The following is a 25,509-nucleotide window of genomic DNA, read 5'->3' as shown; positions in this document are numbered from 1 at the left end:
GAAGACAGAGAACAGCATTATTTACATTTACGTTTTTTAACATGAAAGGATAAAGCCTTTCACAGTTACTTTCAAGAATTGTTATCTGAACTTCACTTTTTAAGACATTGGTATACTTTATGATTGAAGTTAAATGATCCATTGTCCGATGACGTCAGTGAAATTGTAGCTTACGTCATTGCCTTATGCATATGACGTCGAAGTGTAGCAAGGTACAATAACTTTATGCTATCAGTCAATCAGGACTAAAACTGCGAGGGGATTTGTCAAAAACAAGAATTCGTCGTCACGGTTACGAACGTGCAAAACCAATGCATACTTTGTTCTATGCTTCAGATTACATTGATAACTGTCTCATCGGGTTTTTATTTTTATAACATATCATGATGACATAATTTCCTTTTCAAATAAGAGGCTGTTGGCTGTTGGCGAAGAGTGATCTCGGTAGTATCAGACACGAGTTGACATTGATTCCATGATGGTAACCCACAACACATCACACACCACAAGTGCTGTACCAATCGATAACAATGTGTCACCTCACTTGGATAAGAGTAGGCAGTAATAGGGATAATGCATTGGATGTCCATTATCGACCAGGATCGACACGCACCTCTACCTATGACACTGCAATGGATGGGGTTTGATACACACAGATCAACAGGAATCGAAGCAGCCTCGAGTGACAGGACATTGGCCATGCACCACCTGAGATCAAACACAACCGGTTCAACCAATCACATATCAATAAAAGGATTTTCTTCAGTGTGGGGAATGTTTTCGGGAACTTCCACTCTCTTGAGTACACCACGTGCATGCTGTCTTGTGAAGTTTGTATAAACTTGGGCTGTAGGTGGATAAAGAAGATTCCTTCCGTGAATAAGCGATTTATCTTGTACGTGTATCATGTGCCTCAGGCTAGGTGGAACCTCTCTTTACACGACTTTACACCAGACAAATGTTAGGGACTGAGTATACATTCAATATTTAACCAGCAATTAGACTGCATCGATGATGGCCAACGAAAGTACATTGGGCGTCCGAGAAAGACACAAAGTCATAAGCTGATCTAGTTGAGGTCGACTTCAAGCAAACCCCAAATCATTTAGTCTGATCTTCAAAAACCCTCATTTATTCCTACTTAGGAAAACATCTGTCTCTGTGTAAAATATCTGAGGAAGGACATATTGATAGGCTTAAGGGGAAATAAAAGCAATAGAGAACATTTACAAAACTTAACCCTTTCTGAAGAAAGTTTTACCAATATAATCAATAGTCAACTGTGCCTAACCTCTGACAAGCTGCCCTTGATCATGAAAGCGTGGTGTTGGTAAGTATTTACAAACACCTATTCAGACACGTTCATTATTGAGGAACCCTAGTCATCCAGCACAGCATCATTCTGGAACCTAACCCATCAGTTACGTACACCTCAGCATGGGTGTATCATTCTGGAATCTAACTCATCAGTTACGTACACCTCAGCATGGTTGTATCATTCTGGAATCCAACTCACCAGCTACATATATCTCAGTAAGGGTGTCTCATTTCCGAATGTCACATTACGTGTATATCAGCATGGGTGTCTCATGCTGGAACCTAACTCTTCAGCGACGTACACCACAGCATGTGTGTTTTATTCGAGAATCTAACTTATCAGCTACGTACACCTCAGCATAAGTGTCTCATTCGGAAATACAATTCATCAGCTAAAGTACACCACAGCATGTTTTATTCGAGAATCTAACTTATCAGCTACGTACACCTCAGCATAAGTGTCTCATTCGGAAATACAACTCTTCAGCTACGTACACCACAGCATGTTTTATTCGAGAATCTAACTTATCAGCTACGTTCACCTCAGCATAAGTGTCTCATTCGGAAATACAACTCATCAGCTACGTACACCTCACTTTTGCTGTCTCAGTCTCAACAATGCGTTATCAGGTCATATCACATGCATCATAACACGAGAAATCATTATGAAGTAGTGATTAACCAACACAAACCCATTTCGTGATCACATTCATTTCTGTAAACATTACTTGGTCGTTTAAAGATTATTTTTACAGTTTCATGGATTGCGCTTGTTTTGATCTTTTCTCAATTCTTTGCATCAAATGCCATTGAAATTTCTTCAAACGGCTGACCGCAAGAAATATTTCCATTAAAAGACGCCATCAAAGTAAGAGAAGCAATGCTGCTGACGCAATAGCCTGGAAACATGGAGTCGGATCAACATACTTGACAAGACAGTGGACAAACATCGCGAGTGCAGCACCGAGAGTTGTACCGTATTTATTCCACGGGGATTCTCCAATGTTATATTGGTCTGCATGATTGTCAGGGTATCTTACACAGAGAGTACCGGTAATGTTCAAAGTGTTGTTCTTGTGTGATGGTTAATTGTTGTATACCTGCTATCATGCATAAATCACAGTGCTTTCACGAATGATGGATCGAATGAGTTTGGTTTAATGCTGTATTTTCATATTTCAGTTATATCTAAGAATGTCTGTTAAACCCACGAGCATGGTGCTGCCAATCCTAGAATCATCAGAGGACATCCGCCCCCAGTGTCAGCAGAATGATGTGCCTGTAACCATACATCAGTGACAGTGGTTAAATAATGAGTGAGTGAGTTGGGTTTAACGCCGCTTTTAACAGTATTACAGTTATATCGCGGCGTGTCAGCTTAATGTGGGAGGAAAGCCCGAAGTGATGCAGGTCTCAGACGTTTACCACTTCGGTGAAACCCACGAGCACGGGTATGGTGCTGACAAACCTAGAAACATAATCGGGGCGAACCGGGATTCGAACCCACAATCATAGGTTTCTGGCGTGCCCAAGGGACGCAACTCTGCACAGCGAATCGCGGCGCCTTAGACGACTGGGCCACCCGTGCCCCCGGTTAAATAATGAATGTATGGTCCCTGTTATGCGTGTTATGTCCCTACAGTGTTTTCATAAATCGACCTCACTGCTTTAATAGCGGATCAACAGTGGAGATAATTTTACACAATACTCAAGGTGCTTGAATAACGATGCACCTGTTTTCCTGTGTGTACCTCATCTAATAAGAATAAGTGAGTGAGTGAGTGAGTGAGTTTGGCTTACCTATTTGAACGGTATATCACGGCCTGTCGGTTAACGTGTTGGAGGAAAGATCAAAGTGATGCATGGTTTAGACGTTCACCACTTTGATGGTGCCGATAGACCTAGAAACATAATCAAGGCGGGCCGTGATTCAACCAACCACTATAGGATTCCCGGCACGCATAAGGGACGAAACACTGCTCAGACAGTATGTACGCTCCACCAGATTGTTGTAAGATGACTTCAGTGGTGATAATCTCTCGACTGAATCACATGGATCCAAAGTGCATTGCTTTCCTTCCTGTATGGTTCAGTACCGACAGTGTAATGACTTCGACAAACGTCAGGTCCTCTTTTGTGTGAGTGAGTGAGTTGGGTTTAACGCCGCTTTTAACAGTATTCCAGTTATATCGCGGTGTGTCAGCTTAATGTGGGAGGAAAGCCCGAAGTGATGCAGGTCTCAGACGTTTACCACTTCGGTGAAACCCACGAGCACGGGTATGGTGCTGACAAACCTAGAAACATAACTGGGGTGAACCGGGATTCGAACCCACAATCATAGGTTTCTGGCGTGCCCAAGGGCCGCAACCATGCACAGCGAATCGCGGCGCCTTAGACGACTGGGCCACCCGTGCCCCCGGCTCAGTGAAGGTATCGGTGTCCGTCGTGACACTGTGCTGTCTTCAATAAATAACTCCTGGGGAGGAAAGGAATTACATCGGTACCGACATTATTTAACATTAAATATATATAAGCGACCAACCCCTTTCCATCCTTATATGAAATCGAGGACATAGTACGATTCCAACTATATCAAAATTATTTTTATTTATTATTGAATCACTATCAAAAAGTTATGATACTAGTTGTTCGCGAAAAGGTAAGTGTATCCCACCCCACCGGTGGCATCCATCAAAAACACCTGCAAAGGCAAGTCAAATGTTCGCCTAAAACACGAGAATATATGGTACAAAATAGGGAAATGCATCGAACATCATCTTGGTCAGTGATGCATCAAATTTTGAATGTCCTCCACATGACTATCATAAATCTCTGCACCGCTTTAACAACACGCGTGTCATAAGCATGTGGGTTGACCGACAACTCTTCTGGACAACTGTGGAGATTCCATGTAAGAATAAAGGTCCCCAGCAACCCATGCTTGTCCTACGAGGCGACGACATGAATCGTGTGGTCAGGCTCGGTAACTTGGTTGATTGCATGGTGTTGTATCCAAATTGTGTGTAGGTCGATGTTCATGATGTCAATCGCTTGATGGTCACATACAGACTCAATTATTTGCAGGTCTCCATCATGTATCTGGAATATGTCTGAATGCGGTGTTGAACAACAAACAACAAACAACAAACTTCTGCGCATTCGTTTCGGAATCTTGAAAAACAACCTTCCATGGTTTTTCCAACTTCTTGCTCTCTTCTTAAGGACAGACCCGTGAAGATTCGGGTTAGAATACACGTAGGTCTTCATCAATTCATGCTTGCCGCCAAAAGGCGACTATGCTCGTCGTCAGAGGCCAATAACGGGATCGGGCGGTCAGGCTCACTGACTTAGTTGATGCATGTCATTGTAACCCATTTACGTGGATCGATGATCGTTACATCAATCACTGGAATGTCTGGTCCAGACTCGATTATTTACAGACCGCTGTCATATAGCTGCAATATTACTGAGTACGGTGTTAAGCAACAAACAAACAAAATTCAAATTTTAAGGACACTATTTTACGCATTAAACAATGACATTTGTGTGTTATCATTGCGTCATACTGACCTGTCAGATCGCTCGTATAAGCTCCGTACACCTTCCGCAAATGGACAATATTTTACGCACGACAACCTGAAGATACACCTGTCAATTTAGCTTATGGGCTATTAAACATTGAAAATTACTTTGTACAGGAGAGAACTATTTCTTGGGACTTTGGCAATCTTCACGGCGTAGAGTGATCTCGACCATCCTGAGCGACAGGTTCTATTAGTAGAATAGGATATGCTCACACATTTCGCTAATACATGGTAGCAACATTGAATTATACTATAACCCGCCAGTGAAAGGGGTTTTATGAATTAATTGCTATTGCTTGGTTTCTTTTCAGAAAAGAGAATTCATTCCTTGAAGCATTAACTTTTATTCTTATTTGCCTGTTTGCCGGATTAATTCCTTTACATTGAATGTTAAAAATGATAAAAATGATACCTGAAAAATATGCATATACAAGCACTGGTTGCCTAACAAAGCAATATTCCAGCTATATCAGGCCTGTAAATGGTCAAATCTGGGTGAAATACTTCAGTGGTTGATAGCATGAAGAACGTCGGCTCTACCGTAGGTTGGTTTGTTGTTTAACGCTGCACTATACATTTGAGCTAAATGACGGTGGTTTGTATATAAGTTAGTCTGGACCAGAACAACCAGTGGTTGATATTGTGAGCAACGACCCATGCCGTTGGAGTACGAGGACACGCCATCAAGAAAGTCCCCGAGCATGATCAAGTCATCCGATCCGTTTGGTCGCCTCTTACGACCAGCAGAGGTTGCTGGGGAAATATTCTAACCCGGGTCCCCATGGGTGTGGCTCTTAAGACAATCATGGAGTTATTCGGATCCATTCTCTCTCGGATCCAGACAGTGTAAGAGACGATGAATCTTTTATAAGGTTTATTGAACGGTGAGTCTATCGGTATTAGGAACAGATTGTGGGTTTGTGCTTCTTGGCGAAACAATTTTCGAAGTAACCTTCTTGAGGCCTACTCACAAAAACGATCATGTGGCCCAGGGACAAACAACAACCTTTGGCTAAAATAAATACAAAGTCACACCTAGACGGTGACAAGAATGCCCGAGTCGAAACAAATCACGGAAACAAATCAGCTTAATGGCCGATCCCTACATCCCACCATAAGGCGCACTGACTTTATCATCATTGCAGTTTATCATCAAATTGATCATCATGGTCCACAGACACAGCATCATGTTGTGAAAACACCTCAAAGGCTGTTTAGTTTGAAAAAGCAATACATTAGATTAACTAGTGAATGAGAATGCATCAAGAATCCATTCTGATAATGGTCTCCTCGTAAGCCTTATCCGATAGGATGCTTTGGGTCATTCTCAAGGCCAGGTTTGCGTCACTCACAACATAAACGACTTTCCCAGTGACACGCACCGTATGTCCTCTGTGCCTCCACCTTAGATGTTCAATCAATAACGATGGGCCGTGGAGAATCCGGGGCAGAGAAGGTACCCAGTACCCCATGTCTGTTTGTTGTTTAACGCTGCACTCAATAGTCAAGCTGTAGACGGAGGTCTGTAAATAATCGAGTCTTGACCAGACAATCCAGTGATTGACAGCATGAGCATCTATCCACACAATTGGGATACGATGACATGCATCAGCCAAGTCAGCGAGCCTGACTATCCGATCCCGTTAGTCGCCTCTAACGAGAAACATTGTCGCCTTTCACGACAACCATGGGTTGCTGAAGACCTATTCTGACCAGGATCTTCACGGGTGACCGTGAGGATCGGAGGGTCACAATGTATGATCTGGTTGATTACGTGTCATTGTATCCCGACGATGTGCTCATAATGTCAACCACTGTTTTGTATTGGTCCAGACTCGATTATTTTCAGCCCCCGTGTTATAGCTGGATTATTACTAAGTGTCGCGACAAATCATTTATTTTCTTATTTTTTATGACTTTAAAATTGTACTCGTTTGTATACGTGTTTTTTAAGATTCGTAGAGGCACAAGCTATAGAGAGTACAACAGGAGTAGAACATTTGAGTCCTATTGTATTAGCCAATGAATGCTGTGTAAGATGTAATTGCACGCACGATCTCTAAACCACCTGATGGAGGTGCCCCCGTGCCTCTCTCAAGGGACACTACGGTAACTATAGTTGCATGGGTGAACGACCTCTCACGACTTGTCCCTTCTGACGTCTCGTGTGACCGCCACGCACCCTGTGTATTGGCGACTGTATCGCCGACAGTTATCTTGATTTACTCAAAGCTTGGCAGAATAACTCGTGAATTATTGAATAGTCTCTCGTCGCCTTCAGCTGCCAGTCAGGTGCACAGAGAAGGCGCTGGATTAAAAATCTTCAGAGACGCTGGCACCATTCAACGTGTAACTGAAATCGGGGACCCCAGTCGTGACATGTGAAACATGTGCTACGTGGCATGTGATCAACCACAAGCTGCTTTGAAAATTTGTCACGCAATGCTGACGATTTTTTTCAAGGTTTTTAAGCGTAACTTAAGCTTAACATCAACTTTAAACGATTGTCAATGGAGAAAATGGTCGCTATCAGGAACATGGATTGATTGTTCCCTTTATAGCTGAGCTATATCTAAAGTCGTAGAAATGTCTGTATATTTCAATCGAATTGTGGTCCATAAATCGCCTGATTATCTGATCCATACAGTCAATGAAAAAAATAGTAATATAATTTTCTTTATGGTAAATGAAAAAGATAAAAATATAGGTATCAGATAATCAGGCGATTAATGGTCCATACAATTTGTTTGTTTGTATGTTGTTTAACGTCGCACTCAGCAATATTCCAGTTATATGACGGCGGTCTGTAAATTATCGAGTCTGGGCCAGACAATCCAGCGATTGAAATTATGAGCATCGATCCACGCAATTGGGATACGATGACTTATCAGCCAAGTCAGCGAGCCTGACCACCCGATTCCGCTCTTACGACAAGCATGGGTTGCTGAAGACCTATTCTACCCCGGATCTTCACAGGTCGCTGGGAGAACAAGCCTTGATGACGACCCTAGGCCTGGACGTCCCTCAACTTCCATCAATGAAGATTCAGTCATGGAGATAGAAAAACTTATACTGTCAGATTGACGTACGTATGACCATTGCTGAACTTGAGGAAGACAGGTATAAACCATGGATCCATTGACACTATTATTCATGAACATTTACAGATGAATGAGATATCTGCTCGTTGTGTGCCAAAGTTTCTAAATTCTGATCTTAATGAAAAAATAACTGACATTACAAGAAACAAATTAGAGCTAATTGAGGAGGATTTCGTCAAATTCCAAAAGAGATTAGTGATGGGTGATGAAAAACGGATCTACCACTATGATCCAGAGTCAAAATGTCAATCCATGGAATGGCACCAAAGAAATTCAAAAGTCTTTAAGATCAGTGAAGAAAGTTATGGCCACTGTATTCTGGGATGCAAAGGTTGTGATCCTTGTTGGTTAAAAAAGACGATTACCAGTGCCTACTATGCTGATTTGCTTCATTGCAAGAGAGATTCTATCAAAAAAAAGAGGCGAGGAATGCCGACTGCTGGAGTTTTACATTTTCATGACAATGCCTCTTCTAACACCGAACGACTTGCCAAGGCTGCTGTGCGACAATGTGACAATGTTCGAAGAGCTTCCTCACACTCGACAGACCTGGCAGCAAGTGATTTCCATCCGTTTCCAAAACTGAAAAAAACACCTTCCGTCAAGAGCGCTACGAAGACAACGATGTCCAGGTAGTCCTGACAAATGCACCAGATATGAAAGTTTGTTGTTTAACGTCTCAATCAGCAATGTTCCAGCTACACTATTGTGCTGGTCTGTTTATCGCCTGATTATCTGATCCATACAGTCAATGAAAAAAAGATTAATGTAATTTTCTTTATGGTTAATGAAATAGATAGATAGATAGATAGATAGATAGATAGATAGATAGATAGATAGATAGGCAATTAATGGTCCATATAATACGTTTGTTTGTATATTGTTTGAAGCCGCTCTCAGCAATATTCCAGCTATATGACGGCAGTCTGTAAATAATTGGACCAGACAATCCAGTGATTAATATCATGAGCATCGATCCACACAATATGAGATAGATGACATGCATCAACCAAGTCAGCGAGTCTGACCACCCAATCCCGTTAGTCGCCTCTTACGACAAGCACTGGTCTGGATCATACAACCCATAGATTGATATTATGAACGACGATCTGTTGGGGTGAGAATATGCAGCCACTGATCTGACTACTGGATCCATTAAGACGCCTCTTACGACCACCATAGGTTGCTGGTGACATATTCTGACCCGGAATCACCATGGGTGCACCAGGTGTGAGCATTCATGGCTACACAGCCTCAAATGAGACCACGCAGTCAGTCACACTAACTCACTCTTTCCCTCATCTGGTATGATGTGTAAGTGATAAGAACAACAACAACATGTGATACTCAATTTATATCAGCAATATACTAGATGAGAGAAAATGGCCCATATGGAAATCAGACATACATTTGCCTTCATCAACAATACACAACATACCCATGTTAACATCGCACTCACACTCACACTCACAAAATCATTGTGGAAACAAACATTATTTAACCTAGTTGAATGTTTACTTTTTTAACCTAACTGAACATTCAATCCTGGTTTATTTTACTGAAATGAGACAAAAGACAGAAAAATAACAATACTTAGTTCTTGGGCAGAAACCTTTCTTATGTCAGGGGTGCTCAGAACTGGTTATGATGGAACATCTTATTTTTGTGTGTACATAAATCAGATATAATCCAAAGTATGAACTTAAATATTTAGATTCTGTTGAGAACTTGAGATACTGTCAAAATGTCACCACATAATATTTGTTTTTTGTTTGTGGTTTAACGCCGCACTCAGCAATATTCCAACTATATGACGGTGGTCTGTAAATAATCGAGTCTGGACCAGACAATCCAGTGATTGACATCATGAGCATCAATCCACACAATTGGGATACGATGACATGCATCAACCAAGTCAGTGAGTCTGACCACCTGATACCGTTAGTCGACTCTTACGACAAGCATGCTCACCAAATGATAGTGAGTGAGTGAGTTGTGTTTAACACCGCTTTTAACAGTATTCCAGCTTAATGTGGGAGGAAAGCCTGAAGTGATGCAGGTCTTAGACGTTTACCACTTCAGTGAAACCCACAAGCATAGGTATGGTGATGACAAACCTAGAAACATAATCGGGGTGCACCACATAATAACAGACATACAAAATACAAAAGAATTATGCCCAAGCATTCTTCAACAATCTGCCCACCTTAAGACACTGGTGGTAATACGTAAACAATCATGTAGGATGTATATGATATCAACAAAACATGCATCTCAGAACAATCAACAAGTACAGCTGTTAAAAGCCATATCCTACATCTTGACCATGGGAATCGAGGTTCCACAATGCGATCGGATCCTCTGCGTTATGGTTATGTAACCCGAAAATCGGATTGTGGAACGATGACCGGGACAGAAGGTAATACTGGAATGCTGAGCTGCCACACGTATCAACCTCGTATCCAGTCACCATCAATATCACAGGTACTTGCAGCTTGTGGTTTAAACATTATTTCACCAGGACAATCAAATGTTTAATGGTGTATCATGTCTGTAGGACTCAGATCTATGGTGGATAACCCATCAGAATCGTACACTTTCATGTAAAATGATGCCATATACCCCTTAAACCCTCACCTACAGGACGATATTTACGTGAAATGAAATAAATACTACGGTACGTAAAATAATTCTTTTATCCAGAAATCCGGATCTGGACAGTGATTTTCAATTACCACCAGTGCTTCTTTAACCGCACAATATTTGAGGTAACACAAGTGTCCGGATAAGCGAGGTTTGACTACACATATTTTGCTAGGACATATCACAGAGGATCGCCGTTTCTTTTTTTAATTGTCAACCCTTTTCTATCTGTCAACCCTTAAATATCCTTTGGGTTAGTTCCATTTGTAGGTTAGGTTGGCATAAGTTGTAAGCTCTTGATTACCGTAATTGTTAGGATAGGATAGGATAGGACACATGCCACAGATCAGAGAATCACCAAAGATCTGAGGCCTGCTACAGATCTGTGACCTGCTATAGATCTGAGTCCTACATACAGGTAAAAGGAATATCATTTGTGGTTCATTCAAAGCCCAATAATTAAGAGTCTAATGCTGACCTTTAAGACGAAATAACTAAAAATGATATTTTTCATCATAAACTTCACACACTATCAAACATACCATCAGTGCAAAATGTATTCCCTTCTTTTTGGACCCAATGTTTTCGTCTTTTAACGCCATCTCTACTGGATTCTTTGTATATTTGTTACAGAAATATAAATCACAAGCATCACAACAAAATCATCTACTGAAAAAATACTTGTATCAGTTCTCAAACACTGACGTCACAGAGTTACCTCCTTTTAAAGCAATAACTATACAAATAGTATTTGTTTCTAAAAAATAAACTTGTAAATTATGCCACAACACTATACCATCAACTTGAGCAAACTGCAACGTTACATCAGGAACATGATAGTTTGTGCAACAACACCATATTACTTTATGTCTCTAAGTAACGGTTAATTAATTCCAGTTGTGAAATCAATCAAGCTGCAAAGATTGAGTCATAATTAGATTAGAGACGTAAAAACATCAAATTGTTGTACATGACAATTAAGGACTAAATATCACTTCAAAAATGTCAAGAATATCTTTGGTAAATACAACACTGTCAGTCAGTGCTATCATCATCTCAATCCTGAGTCTCAGGTATCTGAAGCAAACAATAGCAGTTCAACCTGTGCCGATGGTAATGTTTTAGCTAAATCTTCCTATATATCCCCACAACATCTAGAAGGTCTAATTCCCTGATCAACAGCCTGTCAATAAAACCAAGACATGTATACAGCAGCATAAATACTATTATCAGAACACCATCTCTAACACAATCAGGTACAGTACACAAGGTTGGCATGCACATAAACTGCTTGTCGGACACCTGATAGTGGGCAAGATACAGGTCATCAATAAGGAGAATCTTATCTGACATATTACCCTGCTGTCCACAATTGGCATACAGGATCATCATACTTAACAAGAGGCGTCATGTTACCACAGCACATGTCCTTGTGATGTGCAATATTACACACTGACACACAACGGCTGTGCAATGATATATTAATCAGGGTTTTCCCTTGACCGACAAAACTAAGGGTCTTGAGGTTTAAATAATTGATTTCAAAGGTGCTTACAGGGTCCTGTAAAGTAATTAAATAGTGTATTGTACTGTAATATTTGATAATTACTTCAATTAAAGGACTTTTATATTTCTTTCAAGAATATTTAGTACAATGAATATTACTGTGAGTGAGTGAGTGAGTGAGTGAGTGAGTGAGTGAGTGAGCGAGCGAGCGAGTGTGAGTATGGTTTTACACCACTTTTAGCAATATTCCAGCAATATCATGGCGTGACACCAGAAATGGGCTTCACACATTGTACCCGTGTCGGGAATCGAGCCCGGGTCTTCGGCGAGACGAACACTTTAACCACTAGGCTACCCGACCACCCCGAATATTACTGTGAGTCCCTCGAGATGTTTGAAACATTTGTGCTTAATGGATGCACATTTCTGCATCATGTAAAACCCTATATTAACATGATTAATATCTCAACTTGCAGTGAATGGCTCTTCCTAAATAAGCTGATTATCCAGAGGAATCATTTGGCAAGCTCAAACATACCTTTTTGAAGAACCGGTATACAAAACATACCATTTCACAACCTTGTTTACTGCAACTGAACCCTGACCCTTCTGTAGACTAATACTCCTATAAGATAAGTCTCCTACAATCTCACGAAGCTATACATTTCATCTGAAACACATGTGGACAAGAGGACAGTGTCATGTAAGACTGGCTTAAACATGAATACTAATAACAGTTCATGTCTGATAGAGCATTGTAAATGATAATCCAAACCTTTCATGAGTCAGTGAGATGAAATAGAAAACACTCATACCAATCAAATCTTTGTTCGTTTGCCCTTCTGACCTACTGCTTTTGCATTCTCGTATAAACAAGGTGAAATGTGAAACATGGGTTTAGTACACACTATATTCTAGTACAATTTGTTCAGTATCTGTTTGGCACAATGACAATAGTTACTTTCCCATTTTTTAAACTCTAGGTTTATATGTAACAAATGTTATATTTGGAATAACACTTTCTTCGTAAAGTACGATTCAGATTCTCATACCCTTTTGGGATTCGAACCCACACTGCCAGAGTGAGGCACCTAATCGCCTGCACACAAAGTCCGGGATCTAACCCACTCAGCCACCGAGGCTTCCACAAAAATGAAGTCTGACAACTGGTAGTCTAGATCACATACTTTGTGTACCCCTTTGCAAGTGTAAATTGGCACGGCTCCCATGGCCGAAACTATGAACACACAATGCCATTTAGAAAGTGGTTAAATGTAACAAATGTTATATTTGGAATAACACTTTCTCAGTAAAGTACAGATCCTCGTACTTTTTGGGGTTGAGTCACGTCCGTCTAGGTTTATATAAATTCAGTCTCTTCGTCACAGGATGAAGTAATAAATAGCTCACATACATTGTCATTTTGGGTAGTCATTACCTCAAACATTGGAAGGGTAATGTACATCTAGATCAAACTGTTCAATACTCAATGTTTTCAATTACAACAATATGTACTAAAATTCATAGAAGTAAAAAATCTATACAATATATTCTACCATCATACAAATTACAAAACAAAACAAAAAAGTGATATTGCTTATTTTCTGCCCTGGGGTCCCTGACCCTTCTCACACAATGTAGATGTATCTTAATCAAAGAAAGGTTATGTCACATACATGCCTCAGATGTAAAGACTAAGAATATCCACTACATACATCAGGCCACAATTATGCAAGTTCCTATCAGTCATTGGCATTATCTCCTGTACTTGACCAGCAGTTGTTGGATCTCAGTCTGTTGTTCTTCATCCTGTAATGAAAAGTACACAGTGAGTGAGTGAGTTGGGTTTTACGCCTGTTTTAGCAATAATCCAGCAAGCCCCTGCCTCATCATTCAGTATCTTAGCTGACACCGAAGAGTTTGTGTTACATTTTGTCATGGGTGAGTGAGCGAGTATGGTTTTGCGCCGCTTTTAGCAGTATTCCAGCAATGTCACGGTGGGGAACACCACAAATGGGCTTCGTACATTGGGCCAATGTCGGGAATCGAACCCAGGACTTCAGCGTGACAGGCGAACGCTGTAACCACTAGGCTACCCCACCACCCCATAAAGAACACAGCATCATGGCATGAGGGAATGAGTCAGTTTTATCCCACTTTGGAGAGTGCCTCAGTCACATCTCATGTCAGTCTGTGAGGAAAGCTCGAAGTGAGGCAGGTGTTCTACTATTGCCACTGTGATGAAACCCAGCAGCTTGATAATAATTAAGACAAACAGGACTCAAACCTACAATCATATGGTCCTAGGAGACAATTGTGGAAGACGACATGCCACAACCACATCACCAGGTCTGACCACCCGATCCAAATAATCGCATCTTACAAGCACAGATTGCTGGGGACCTATATTGTGACCTTGAAACCCTACTGGTATCAGTCATTGATACTTGGGAGTTGGTTTGTTTGTTGTTTAATCCCGCACTCAGCAATATACCAGCTATATGAAGGCAGTCTGTAAATAATCGAGTCTGGACCAGACAATCCAGTGATTGACATCATGAGCATCAATCTACACAATTGTTATACAATGACATGCAGCGAGCCTGACCAACCAATCCCGTTCGTTGCCTCTTACGACAAGCAGTCGCCTTTCACGGCAAGCATGGGTTGCTGAAGACCTATTCTACCCTGGATCTTCATGTGCTGATACTTGGGAGTAGCCATTTTGTCCACACTATACCATCTGTCAACATGCATGAGGTATTGTTTGTTTGATTATTTTTACCTGCCATCCCCACTGGAGTCAACATTACAGACAAATGATCAGGTATTACTGTATCATTTACACATCAATTGGATATTGGCTCAGTGTTTGTCAATTACTCCTCGCACATTTAAAATCAGGGGACAGTGTCAAATAATTTCAGGGATTTGTTACAAAATAAGAAATAACATTATTGTTTTTAAAAACTACACTGTTGACTTTTCAAAAATACATCTCAATTAAACAACTGGACATGCTGACACAGACATTTTTGCGAATGAGGCACCTGTGTGTGAAGCCTGAATGAGTAATCTCCCTTTCACCAGCTGTTCACTCAAATGTAAACAACGGACAGGAAAGCAGTGGAGAAAGTGAGCAAAAGGTAGCTGGTAGTCTATCATGATTGTATATAACACAACCCAAAACAAACATGTATGATGTATGACAACAGATTTGACAAAGTTCGATAGGTGAGTGGCTTTAGCTGACATTATCAAGGCATATTTGGTTTCTTAAACATGTACAAGTACTGGAAACAAACAGACCATTTTAAAGAGATTATATCAACACTGTAAAGTGTTCAGTCTGTGTGAAGTAGTAGCATTATGAGAACTAAATATATGCACTTACGTCAGCACTCTTGATCTCAATATTCTCCGCCTTCTCCAGCCATTCTGTGGCTTCACTGTACTGCTTTTTCTCAATGTAGCTCTGTAGACACACAAAAACTCAAAACATTATCGTAAAAACATTATTTGCACAGTCTAAGAGGAGGGATCAATTCCACATGTTTCAGTCGACTATCTTAACACTGTCGTGTATGAAGTTTTCTATCGTGAACAATAAGATACGGACCAATAAACTTGAGAGGACATGTGAGTGCAAAGATGGAAAATGTTTACTGGACAGCTCAAGCAATTAGGAATTTGAACTCTTTGGCAATGTTTAGTATTCATTGTGTTTGTTTTATGCCACAGTCAGCAATATTTCAGCTGTATTACGGCAGCCTGTAAATAATCGAGTTTGGGCAAGAAAACAACAACATTGATTGATTTAATCACAATCAACCAGGTCCTCAAACTAGTTACCTGTCCACCCAAACTAATTTAGTTGCCAACCAGTGAAGATCCGTGGTAGAATAGGTCTTCAGCCACCCATGCTTGTCGTAAGAGGCGACTAACAGGATTTGGGGTGGTCAGGTTCACTGACTTGGTTGATGCATGTCATCGTATCCCAATTGCTAATCGATGCATATGATGTCAATCACTGGATTGTCTGGACCTCACTTGATTATTTACAGACTGCCGTCGTACAGCTGGAATGATGCTGAGCAGCGTTAAACAACAAACAAACAAAAAATTTAGTTGCCTCTGACACGGGGAAAGAATGTTTGCGACACACTCAGTATTCCATATTCCCAGAGTCCCAATGAGGAGGGCCTCTTTTGCAGAGAGGATATCATCATTACCAGTCTACATTATTTGGACTTATCACCTTTCCAATGAACAGCATGTTTTCTTTCCATCTGCCAGGGTTTAACTTCTCAGCCTGAAAATACAATGTTAGAAAGTGTGTTTCATCTCAACATATTTTGTCAATCAAAAATACAATGTTAGAAAGTCTGTTTCATCTCAACATATTTTGTAACTCAATTTTCAGAATCCTCGATCCCAGCACTGTCAGTCCATCTAACACGAAACAAAACTAACAATAACACTAAAACTCATAAATAACCAATGAATTGTAAGTAGAAAGTTAATGGGAGGATAGGTATTGGATGGATATACCAATGGATGAAGGACAACTCATGTGGATTGTGTTAACATGGTCAAGGACATTGTCAGGAGTCCAAAGAAACAGCAGATACAAACATCTACTGATCCTGTTGGATGGCCTCTTTCCGAGGCCAGGGGGTTGACTGACTGTAAATGTCCTGTTCCCACCCTTGCCGAACTAGGCTAGTAAACATTTTGGCTGGACTTAATTAATGAGTCCATATAGTCCAATCAAAATTGCGTTATGAACTACACAGATTCGAATGTGCAGATTTCAGTCGACTGCAGAATTTGCAAAGCAAATTTTGCCAAGCATTCCATGTTTTTAATAAAGATGCTCACAGGATCTGGTGCACTTCGCAGTGTGAGACCCTTTTTATTGCAACATAGATCTTGATTGTCAATCAGATCGTTTTGACTGGGCGTCGCTATTTATATTTTTATTTCGACTGACCTTGTGTGGAAAAGCTGGCATGAATCCGTGAAACATAAAACTAAAGATGTGTGGCCTAAGGAGATACAGGCACTAGGGCCACTTTGTGTCATCAGAAAAAAATGATTAAATATAAAACTAATAGACACAAAAGGCCCCTTATCCGGAAAAAATAACTCAGTCTTAAATAAGCTAATTTCAGCAGTTTCTGACACTATGCACTTTGTAAAATAACATGGATCAAGGGTCATAACTGTGTATGCTCAAAATCTCAAAACATGTAGCAAGGGAAGTAACACTGGAAAAAAATAATTTATGGCATATTAAATAATTTATTCAAACTCAGTCTTGACAAGTATCTCTTAGATAAGCCTGCAAAGTTTCATTGACGTTACTCAAGTAGTTTCAGGGAAACCTTGTCCCCATTGCAGACAATATGCACCAAGTAAAATAACATGGATCAAGGGCCGCAACTGTAAAAAAATAATTTATGGCCCTAATCTTCGAACTCCGTCTTGACGAGTATCACTTAGATAAGCATTCAAACTTTCATTCATGCAACTTCAGTAGTTTCAGACAAAAATTGACATACTATGCACAAAGTTGAAAAACATAGAGGAAGGGCCATAACTCTGTAAAAAAAGAATTTAAGACACCAATGTTTGAACCCATTTAAAATCATAACCATGTTTTTATCACAATTCACCAAATGGTTGGTCATTGCGTACCTCAAGAAACTCCCTAAGAGCATCATCTATAGAGGCTGTTGGAGGGGTGGCAAAGAGTGTGGCAGCAAGGTTCCTCTCGATCCAGGAGAGCATGTATACCTGGAAAATCAAACACTTCAATCGTCATCACTGGCATCTTCTGAACATTCACTATCAATTTTCGATTTGTGTCTGGTTGTCTTTTTGGTTCTGGTGTTTCAACACAGTTGTTTGTTGGTTTGTTTGTTGTTTAACACCAAACTCAGAAATATTCCAGCTATATGATGGTGGTCTGTAAATAATCGAGTCTGAACCAGTAAATAATCCAGTGATTGATACCTTGAGTATCAATTTATGCAATTGGGATACTTCAACATAGTTAGCTCTGGTGTTGTTACATGTTTCAACATAGTGAGCTCTGGTGTTGTAACATGTTTCAACATAGCTAGCTGTGGTGTTATAACATGTTTCAACATAGTTAGCTCTGGTGTTGTTACATGTTTCAACATAGTTAGCTGTGGTGTTGTTACATGTTTCAACATAGTGAGCTCTGGTGTTGTTACATAGTTATCTTTGGCGTTGTTACATGTTTCAACATAGTTAGCTCCGGTGTTGTTACATGTTTCAACATAGTGAGCTCTGGTGTTGTTACATGTTTCAACATAGTTAGCTGTGGTGGTGTTACATGTTTCAACATAGCTAGCTGTGATGTTGTTACATGTTTCAACATAGTGAGCTCTGGTGTTGTAAAATGTTTCAACATAGTTAGTTTTGGTGTTGTTACATGTTTCAACATAGTTAGCTCTGGTGTTGAAACATGTTTCAACATAGTGAGCTCTGGTGTTGTAACATGTTTCAACATAGCTAGCTGTGGTGTTATAACATGTTTCAACATAGTGAGCTCTGGTGTTATAACATGTTTCAACATAGTTAGCTCTGGTGTTGTTACATTTTTCAACATAGCTAGCTGCAATGTTGTTACATGTTCACTCCTCATCATGTATTTAAACTCCAGATCTTAGAGCCAAGCTTACACTCACACTGGAACATTCACCAGTATTTCAAAATAAAGATCATTCGTGGGGTCTTTGAGGTCAGCTACTATTTCAATCAAAGACCTCAACAAAGTTTAGTTTTTAACATAAGGGTAATGACAAGCATACAAATTTTAACAAAGTCCTCTAGGTATTCATGCCTTATTTCAAACACTGCCTCACTGCTAATGTGCTGGTAGTGTGTGTGGTGGGAAGTACTCACACTGAAACACCATCTGCCCAGCATGTGGTGGTTGGAGGGGTCACCCGGAGTCAGCTCTATCGCTTTTTCAATGTGTTTCTGACACAGAAGAGAAAATCATGTCATCTTAAATGTCAATTATAAACAGTTTTTCTCAATATGTTCAAATATTTGTTCATAAATCATGTAGATTTTCAGGATTAAGTTTGCTCCTTTCAAAAAATTATTAACAAATAGACACTGAATAAATATACATACATTTCAAACATTCGAAGAAAACAAAGAAAACATGTTACCTTGATATAAAACCCATTCTTGATTTTGTTCTGCGTTGTTTCGTAATCACCAACACTCCCGAGAGTTATTGCAAACCTGGAAAGATGGGGTCTTTTAAATCACAGAATCTGATAACATTACTTAACAGCAAAAGTACACAAATGTGTGAGAAGTTAGCGATCAATTGTCATCATAAATTGTATAGAAAGATTTAGTGGGTCCCAAGTATACAATACTAGCAAACAATCTTAAGAACCCTCTTAATTTCTAACACTAGTTAACATGAACTGGGTTGCCAAGCAACATATTATTATTAGTTTTAGTTCTATGATATAATAATAGTGGTGACAACTCACCACTCTTGGACATTTGCGCAGCTATCAATGAGTTCTACTACGGTATTAAAGTAGTTGTGTTACCTCAATCACCACTCATGGGCATTTGAATAGAAATCATAGATTTTTTTTTCAGTATACAGTGTAAAAACAACTGCATTAACTTACCACTTATGGGCATTTCCACAGCTGTCATTGAGTTTTAGAGCATCACTAGCATTGTCTCGGGCCATGTACAACAATTCTTTTTTCTTCTCATCATTTCCTCTGGTCCCCTCAATTCTTGAAACTAGGTAGCATGCTTTGGACAGCCTCCAGAGGAACTCAACATCTGTAGGGTGCTGATAAGATATACAGCATTCCAATTAAGTGTTTTGTCCTAAGAAATCACTCCTATCCTAAGCTTATAAATATCAACAGGGAATAATGCTTGGACCATTTCTTGTATTTATTTTAAGTGAATTTTAGGAAAGTCCCAAATATGTACTACTGTAACAATTCAAAATCATTTAGGTCTATGGTAAGTCTGGTCCAGAGAAACCAATGACTGAACAACGTCCCACACTATGTGGGTATGATGACACACAATCAACCAAGTCCTTGAGGCACCTCTTACAACAACCATCGCTCACTGGGGACCAATTCTATACTGGAAATTTTGTTCTGTGTTTTTTTTAATAAATTCTACATTCAGTAATATTCCAGCTATATATGACAGCAGCTTATAAATAATAAAATCTGGACCATACAATCCATTGATGATACTGTGGGCAACAATCCATGCCATCAGGGTACAATGACACACAATGAACCAAGTCATTGAGTGTGACTACCCCAGCAATTAAATCGCCTCTTATGACCAGTTTAAGTTGCTGGGGAGTAGTTTTAACCCGGCGTCCCTCCTGAGAACCACAGGGAGTAAAATGGTTGGTCAGTTACCCTTGCTTTGCTCTTGAGAAGCAGTCGGTATGCCTCCTCTTGGTCTGTGTTTTCCCCATCAAACAAGCGGTCAACACGAGTAAAGATATCATATCCTGTCAGGCTTCCTGCAGTGCTATTCAAGTTGTCATGGAGCTCTGCAGCCACTTCCTTCAAAGACTCAAGGTCACTTCTGGAAAGCATTGAAATATGGATGTACTTTTTCAAATTCACACCAAGGCGACTATGCTTGTCGTGGGAGGAGACTAACGGGATTGGGTGGTCAGGCTCGTTGACTTGGTTGATGCAAAATTGTGTGGATCAAAGCTCATGATATTAATCACTGGATTGTCTGGTCCAGACTCGATTATTTACAGACCGTCGTCATATAGCTGGAATATTGCTGAGTGCGGCGTTAAACAACAAACCAACCAACACTCAAACCTTTGTTGTTTAACACTGAACTCAGCAATATTTATGACAGCAGTCTGTAAATAATAGACCAGACAATCCAATGATTGACATCATGAGCATTGATCTACACAATTGGGATACGATGACATGCAGCAACCAAGTCAGCAAACCTGACCACCTGATCCCATTAGTTGCCTCTTACGACAAGCATAGTCGCCTCTTGTGGCAGGATGGGGTGCTGAAGCCCCTGTCTAACCCAGATCTTCAGGGTCACTCATACTTTGATCACAGTTAAGTGTTAACTGCACTATCGTACTTTTTTACATGAACAAAATACTGATTAATAATATGCATGCAAAGTGACATTACTCTGACACTACTAAAAACATTGAATTAACAAGAAATGCTGTTTTCGACATTTGATGGATAAACATCTGTAAGGTGCCCAAACAGCATGAACAGTTCGAATGAGGGATGAATATACAAGTTTGATGATTTTATCTTCAACAATAGGAGTTTAACAATCTAAAGAACGATCGAACTATGGCAATTATTTGCTTCACAACAGTTCTATATCGATAGGAATTTGAAAATGCCAAATGTATCGTCAATAGTAAGCATAACAATCGACAGTTTCAATAGTTGCAATTATAAATGAAGCAAGGATTACGACAACTTCAGATTTGAGTTACTTCCCTTTGGTTTGAGTTTGAGCAACAGGGAGGACAATGTCTATCTTTGAGACTGTCAGCAATACATTTTCATTTCTATTACCTGATTACATTAATTAACAAAATTGGTTTACTACTATCATGACTATCACAATACTATTGCAATGCTACTCCAACCGTGTGGGCTACTATTGCAATACCAGTCCCAAATTCTGCGGTAAAATTATCAAAATTCTGCGGTAAAAGTACCAACAGTCTGCTGTAAATACTAAACCATTTCCCCTAAAAAAATTGATACAAACTAATTTTTGTCTTTAAAAATCTTAATCTCTTACTTTGAGACACTTCAGGTTTGGTTTAACATGTCAACTTTATGTAGTACTATTAATACAAGAACTTTCAAAATTGAGAATTATTTATCATGTTTATTACAAATTTGTATGTTTGAATCAAATGTGAAATGTTTTGGCATAACGCAAATGCAAAATTTGATAGAAAAGTTTTAAAATAACAAAAAATAGTGTATTGATTGATAATGAAGGGCAAATTCCACAATTTTTCTGCAAATCTGTGTTTAGTAACATTTTCTTCAATTTTTAATTCATGAATTGCAGAATTTGTCTGGGACTGCAATACAATGGCAATAGTGAAAATAGCCCTAATAAAATAGTCACCCTTATTCAGCATGTTCAGATCCACAGTACACTACATATTCGAACAGTGCCGGTGTAACAATGTATCTACAACCAGGAGCCAGCATATGTGAAGGACACTATTTGAACAGATTTCACTGCTTCCTTTAACATTCACAGACATGTCATGCCTCGGCCGTAAAATTTATCCATGATACAATTTTACAAATTTGTCTCCCTCCCTTCTCTGACTTCACATTCAACACTAAATGATGACCCTTGTGTCGCCATCCTGGTCATATTATCCTGAGTATAGCATTACAATGACAGCATGAAGGATGTCATAGCAGGATATCAACAGGATCCTATTACATGATGCATTATGGAGATCTAATTGTAAATGGTGACACAATACTCTCTTCCCTTTCATCTCTATATCACACCACAACAGCCCAATATGGTGCTGCCAAAAATGACCCCACTCATCATTGTGACAACAGTCCCGTGAAAAAAACAGCAGAGAATATAACAGAAATTGATGATTTTTTTATGCATTTAACATGTTTAAACATGTCACCCTACATTTCAAGCCTTCATAAAATAAAATATACATAAAATATAGGTCAGGTAAAAAGTGTCATACTTTTAAAAAGACAAATATTTCATAAACATTTTTTTCACAGACATGAGAAACACAGATAAAGATTGTTCAGAAGACAGTAGACATAATTGATGTGGGACACAATGAGCACCAGTTCATTGTCTCTTGCGTAAACAGATTAATTTGTCCACAGATTAGGTGCTTACATAACAATTGTAAATCTCATATTCCGAGTGTCTCCACAGAGCGGGTTTCCACATTCATTCAGCATGTTCTACATTCTGATTATTAATATTATACACAATTTTTGATCACTGGAAAAGTCCTGAAAACATTTACATACAAATCTCAATGGTTTATGATAATATAATTGTGTATAATGTATTGTATTGTGTTGTTGGATTTTTGGTTACGTGTGAAATAGTCATGTGACACCCCTCCATCGACATGTCTTTTCTAAAGTTATATTGGAGCAAGGTGCCTATCAGGTGTTTTTATTATTTCCTAACAAGAGTCAATTTTGCAGTAAAAGGTAACAGAAGTCACTATCACTTGCACACTATAAGGGGGGCTTGGTGATAATTTTTCTTGTGCAATAACTTGTTGCTAGCCGGCATACAAATAGAATGTATATGACAACGTATCCATGCTTATCAAAGGCAATTCAACTTTACACTAACAATAGATTCACTGGGCATACATTACTCACAACCCTAAACAAAAAGCAAAGGACTAAGGGCTAAGAGTAAATAAATAGTAACGTTAGGTGTTAATGGGATCAGGAAAATATATATGCATGTTAAGGTTTACACGTCAGTGATGAAGGAACCAATTCACAACTGTACCCATACATTAGTGTTGAAAGATCATAGTACATGTCCATGCACTAGCTATTCAATTATTTGCTCAGTTGCAAGTTCAAGGAGTAGACTAGTCCTCTGACAAAACCAGTGGAAGTAACTCCTTTGCCTGACTCCAACTTTACAGAATAATAAATTGTTGATCGCCGTGGCAAGCAGAAAACACATCATTACCCTCCGTAAGCATCCAGATAGACTTCTTCATCGTCATCTCCGCTGCTTGTTGCAAGTGAATAAAATGAAGGATTCTTTCTTCTTCGACCAGAGCTTGTAGAAAGTCGATCTCTTAGTTCTGCAAAGTCAGCTTTGAGACTAGCGACAGTGGCTCCCAGCCGCTCAAGCTCCCGTGCGACGTGCGCCAGGCGAAAATACAAAATTGTGGCACCTGTTCCAAATATTACAGTGGTTCCAATTCCCGAAATAATCGCCGCGTGTTGTCGGAAAAATGACATTGCATTATAATAGCAGGGATATTGTCGCAAGAACTCGCCGATTGTCTCTGATTGTTTTGGAAAATTGAAGCGCCACCTATAAAACAAAGGTTAGTAAGGACAGATAACTCCCTACAATCAACTAGCCTTACTGAAGTCTTTAATGAGTAAACGTAAGCAATGTGACGCGACGTAACATGAAAAAAATCGTTGTTGAATAAGTTCAGACATGTATCAGACAAGTCCACTGGAAACGAACTGGTACAACAGTGACCTCAGTTAGATTAAAAATGAACTTACTATTATTTTGAAAAGATACTGACTTTGAAAAAAGCAGTTATGAAACGATTATTCGTACATAAAAAGTTCTAACCATATGATGTGTATATCAACATTATACAAGATTTTTTTAACACACACACCCTTTCCAACCAAACAAAAACAACATTTTAGACAAAATAGAGTGGAGTAACTATCGATCGAACACTCCGAACTATTCATGTCAAGTTGCTATACGTCAAATTAAAATATTAATAGTTTCGATGTCTGTAAACTGAAGTAGGCGATGCTGATAAACCAACATATTTATTATTTATCTATATAGACGTTTTACCATTCATTTCATTAAAAAACAAAAACCTTGTCTTAAGAAACACGCTCAAAACTTTATCAGACAGTAATCAGAGCGACCACTTTTAACTTCTTAAATACTTCACAATCAATCAATGTCCAGAATGTGTGTATGGCTTTGGTGTGTGAAGTTGTTAACCGACTATAAATTCATGCTGGGCTTTCTCATCATGACGAATGAAGTCACGAATTCTGCATTGTGAGAAGGTTTACTTGTTTGTTTGTTGTTTTACGCCGCACTCAGCAATATTCTAGCTGTATGGAGGATGTCTGTAAATATTCGAATCTGGACCAGACAATCCAGCGATTGACATGAGCATCGATCTACGCAACTGAGATATGATGACATGCATCAACCACGTCAGCGAACCTGACGACCCTCTCGAATATTAGTCGCCTGTTACGTCAAGCATATGATGGCCGAGAGGGGACATCGATGTCCCCTCTCAGCCACCATACCATACAAGCATGGGGCGGAATCTTCACGGGTCTGTGAGAAGGTAAACGCACTGGTCATACTATCGCAATGTTTCGCATAGTCACCCCAATGTATACATACTGTATAAAATATATACTCAAAAGTAAAAATAAATGCGATGATGTTCTTATTTATAACATTGTCTATTAGCACATACACCCCCACCCCCACCCCCTTTCTAAAAAGACTAAAATTGT

The 25,509-nt window shown here is 39.5% G+C and overlaps 1 protein-coding gene across 1 annotated transcript; it reads right to left on the bottom strand.

The window, feature by feature from the left end:
• Positions 1 to 9,363: 9,363 nt before the first annotated feature.
• LOC139443134 (regulator of microtubule dynamics protein 1-like) lies at positions 9,364 to 24,289 on the bottom strand. The gene is made up of 9 exons (XM_071224082.1): positions 23,948 to 24,289; positions 20,617 to 20,788; positions 19,846 to 20,018; positions 19,363 to 19,438; positions 19,088 to 19,165; positions 17,852 to 17,950; positions 16,410 to 16,463; positions 15,546 to 15,626; positions 9,364 to 13,960 (listed from the first exon to the last, which is right to left on the bottom strand). Exons 1-9 carry the CDS (start codon positions 24,223 to 24,225, stop codon positions 13,907 to 13,909), a joined length of 1,065 nt encoding a protein of 354 aa, XP_071080183.1. The 5' UTR covers positions 24,226 to 24,289; the 3' UTR covers positions 9,364 to 13,906.
• Positions 24,290 to 25,509: the final 1,220 nt, after the last annotated feature.

Source organism: Haliotis cracherodii, unplaced genomic scaffold, assembly GCF_022045235.1.
Source record: "Haliotis cracherodii isolate W230 unplaced genomic scaffold, xgHalCrac1.p SCAF_5, whole genome shotgun sequence".
NCBI lineage: Eukaryota > Metazoa > Mollusca > Gastropoda > Lepetellida > Haliotidae > Haliotis > Haliotis cracherodii.
This window is presented reverse-complemented; position numbering and strand designations above follow the sequence as displayed.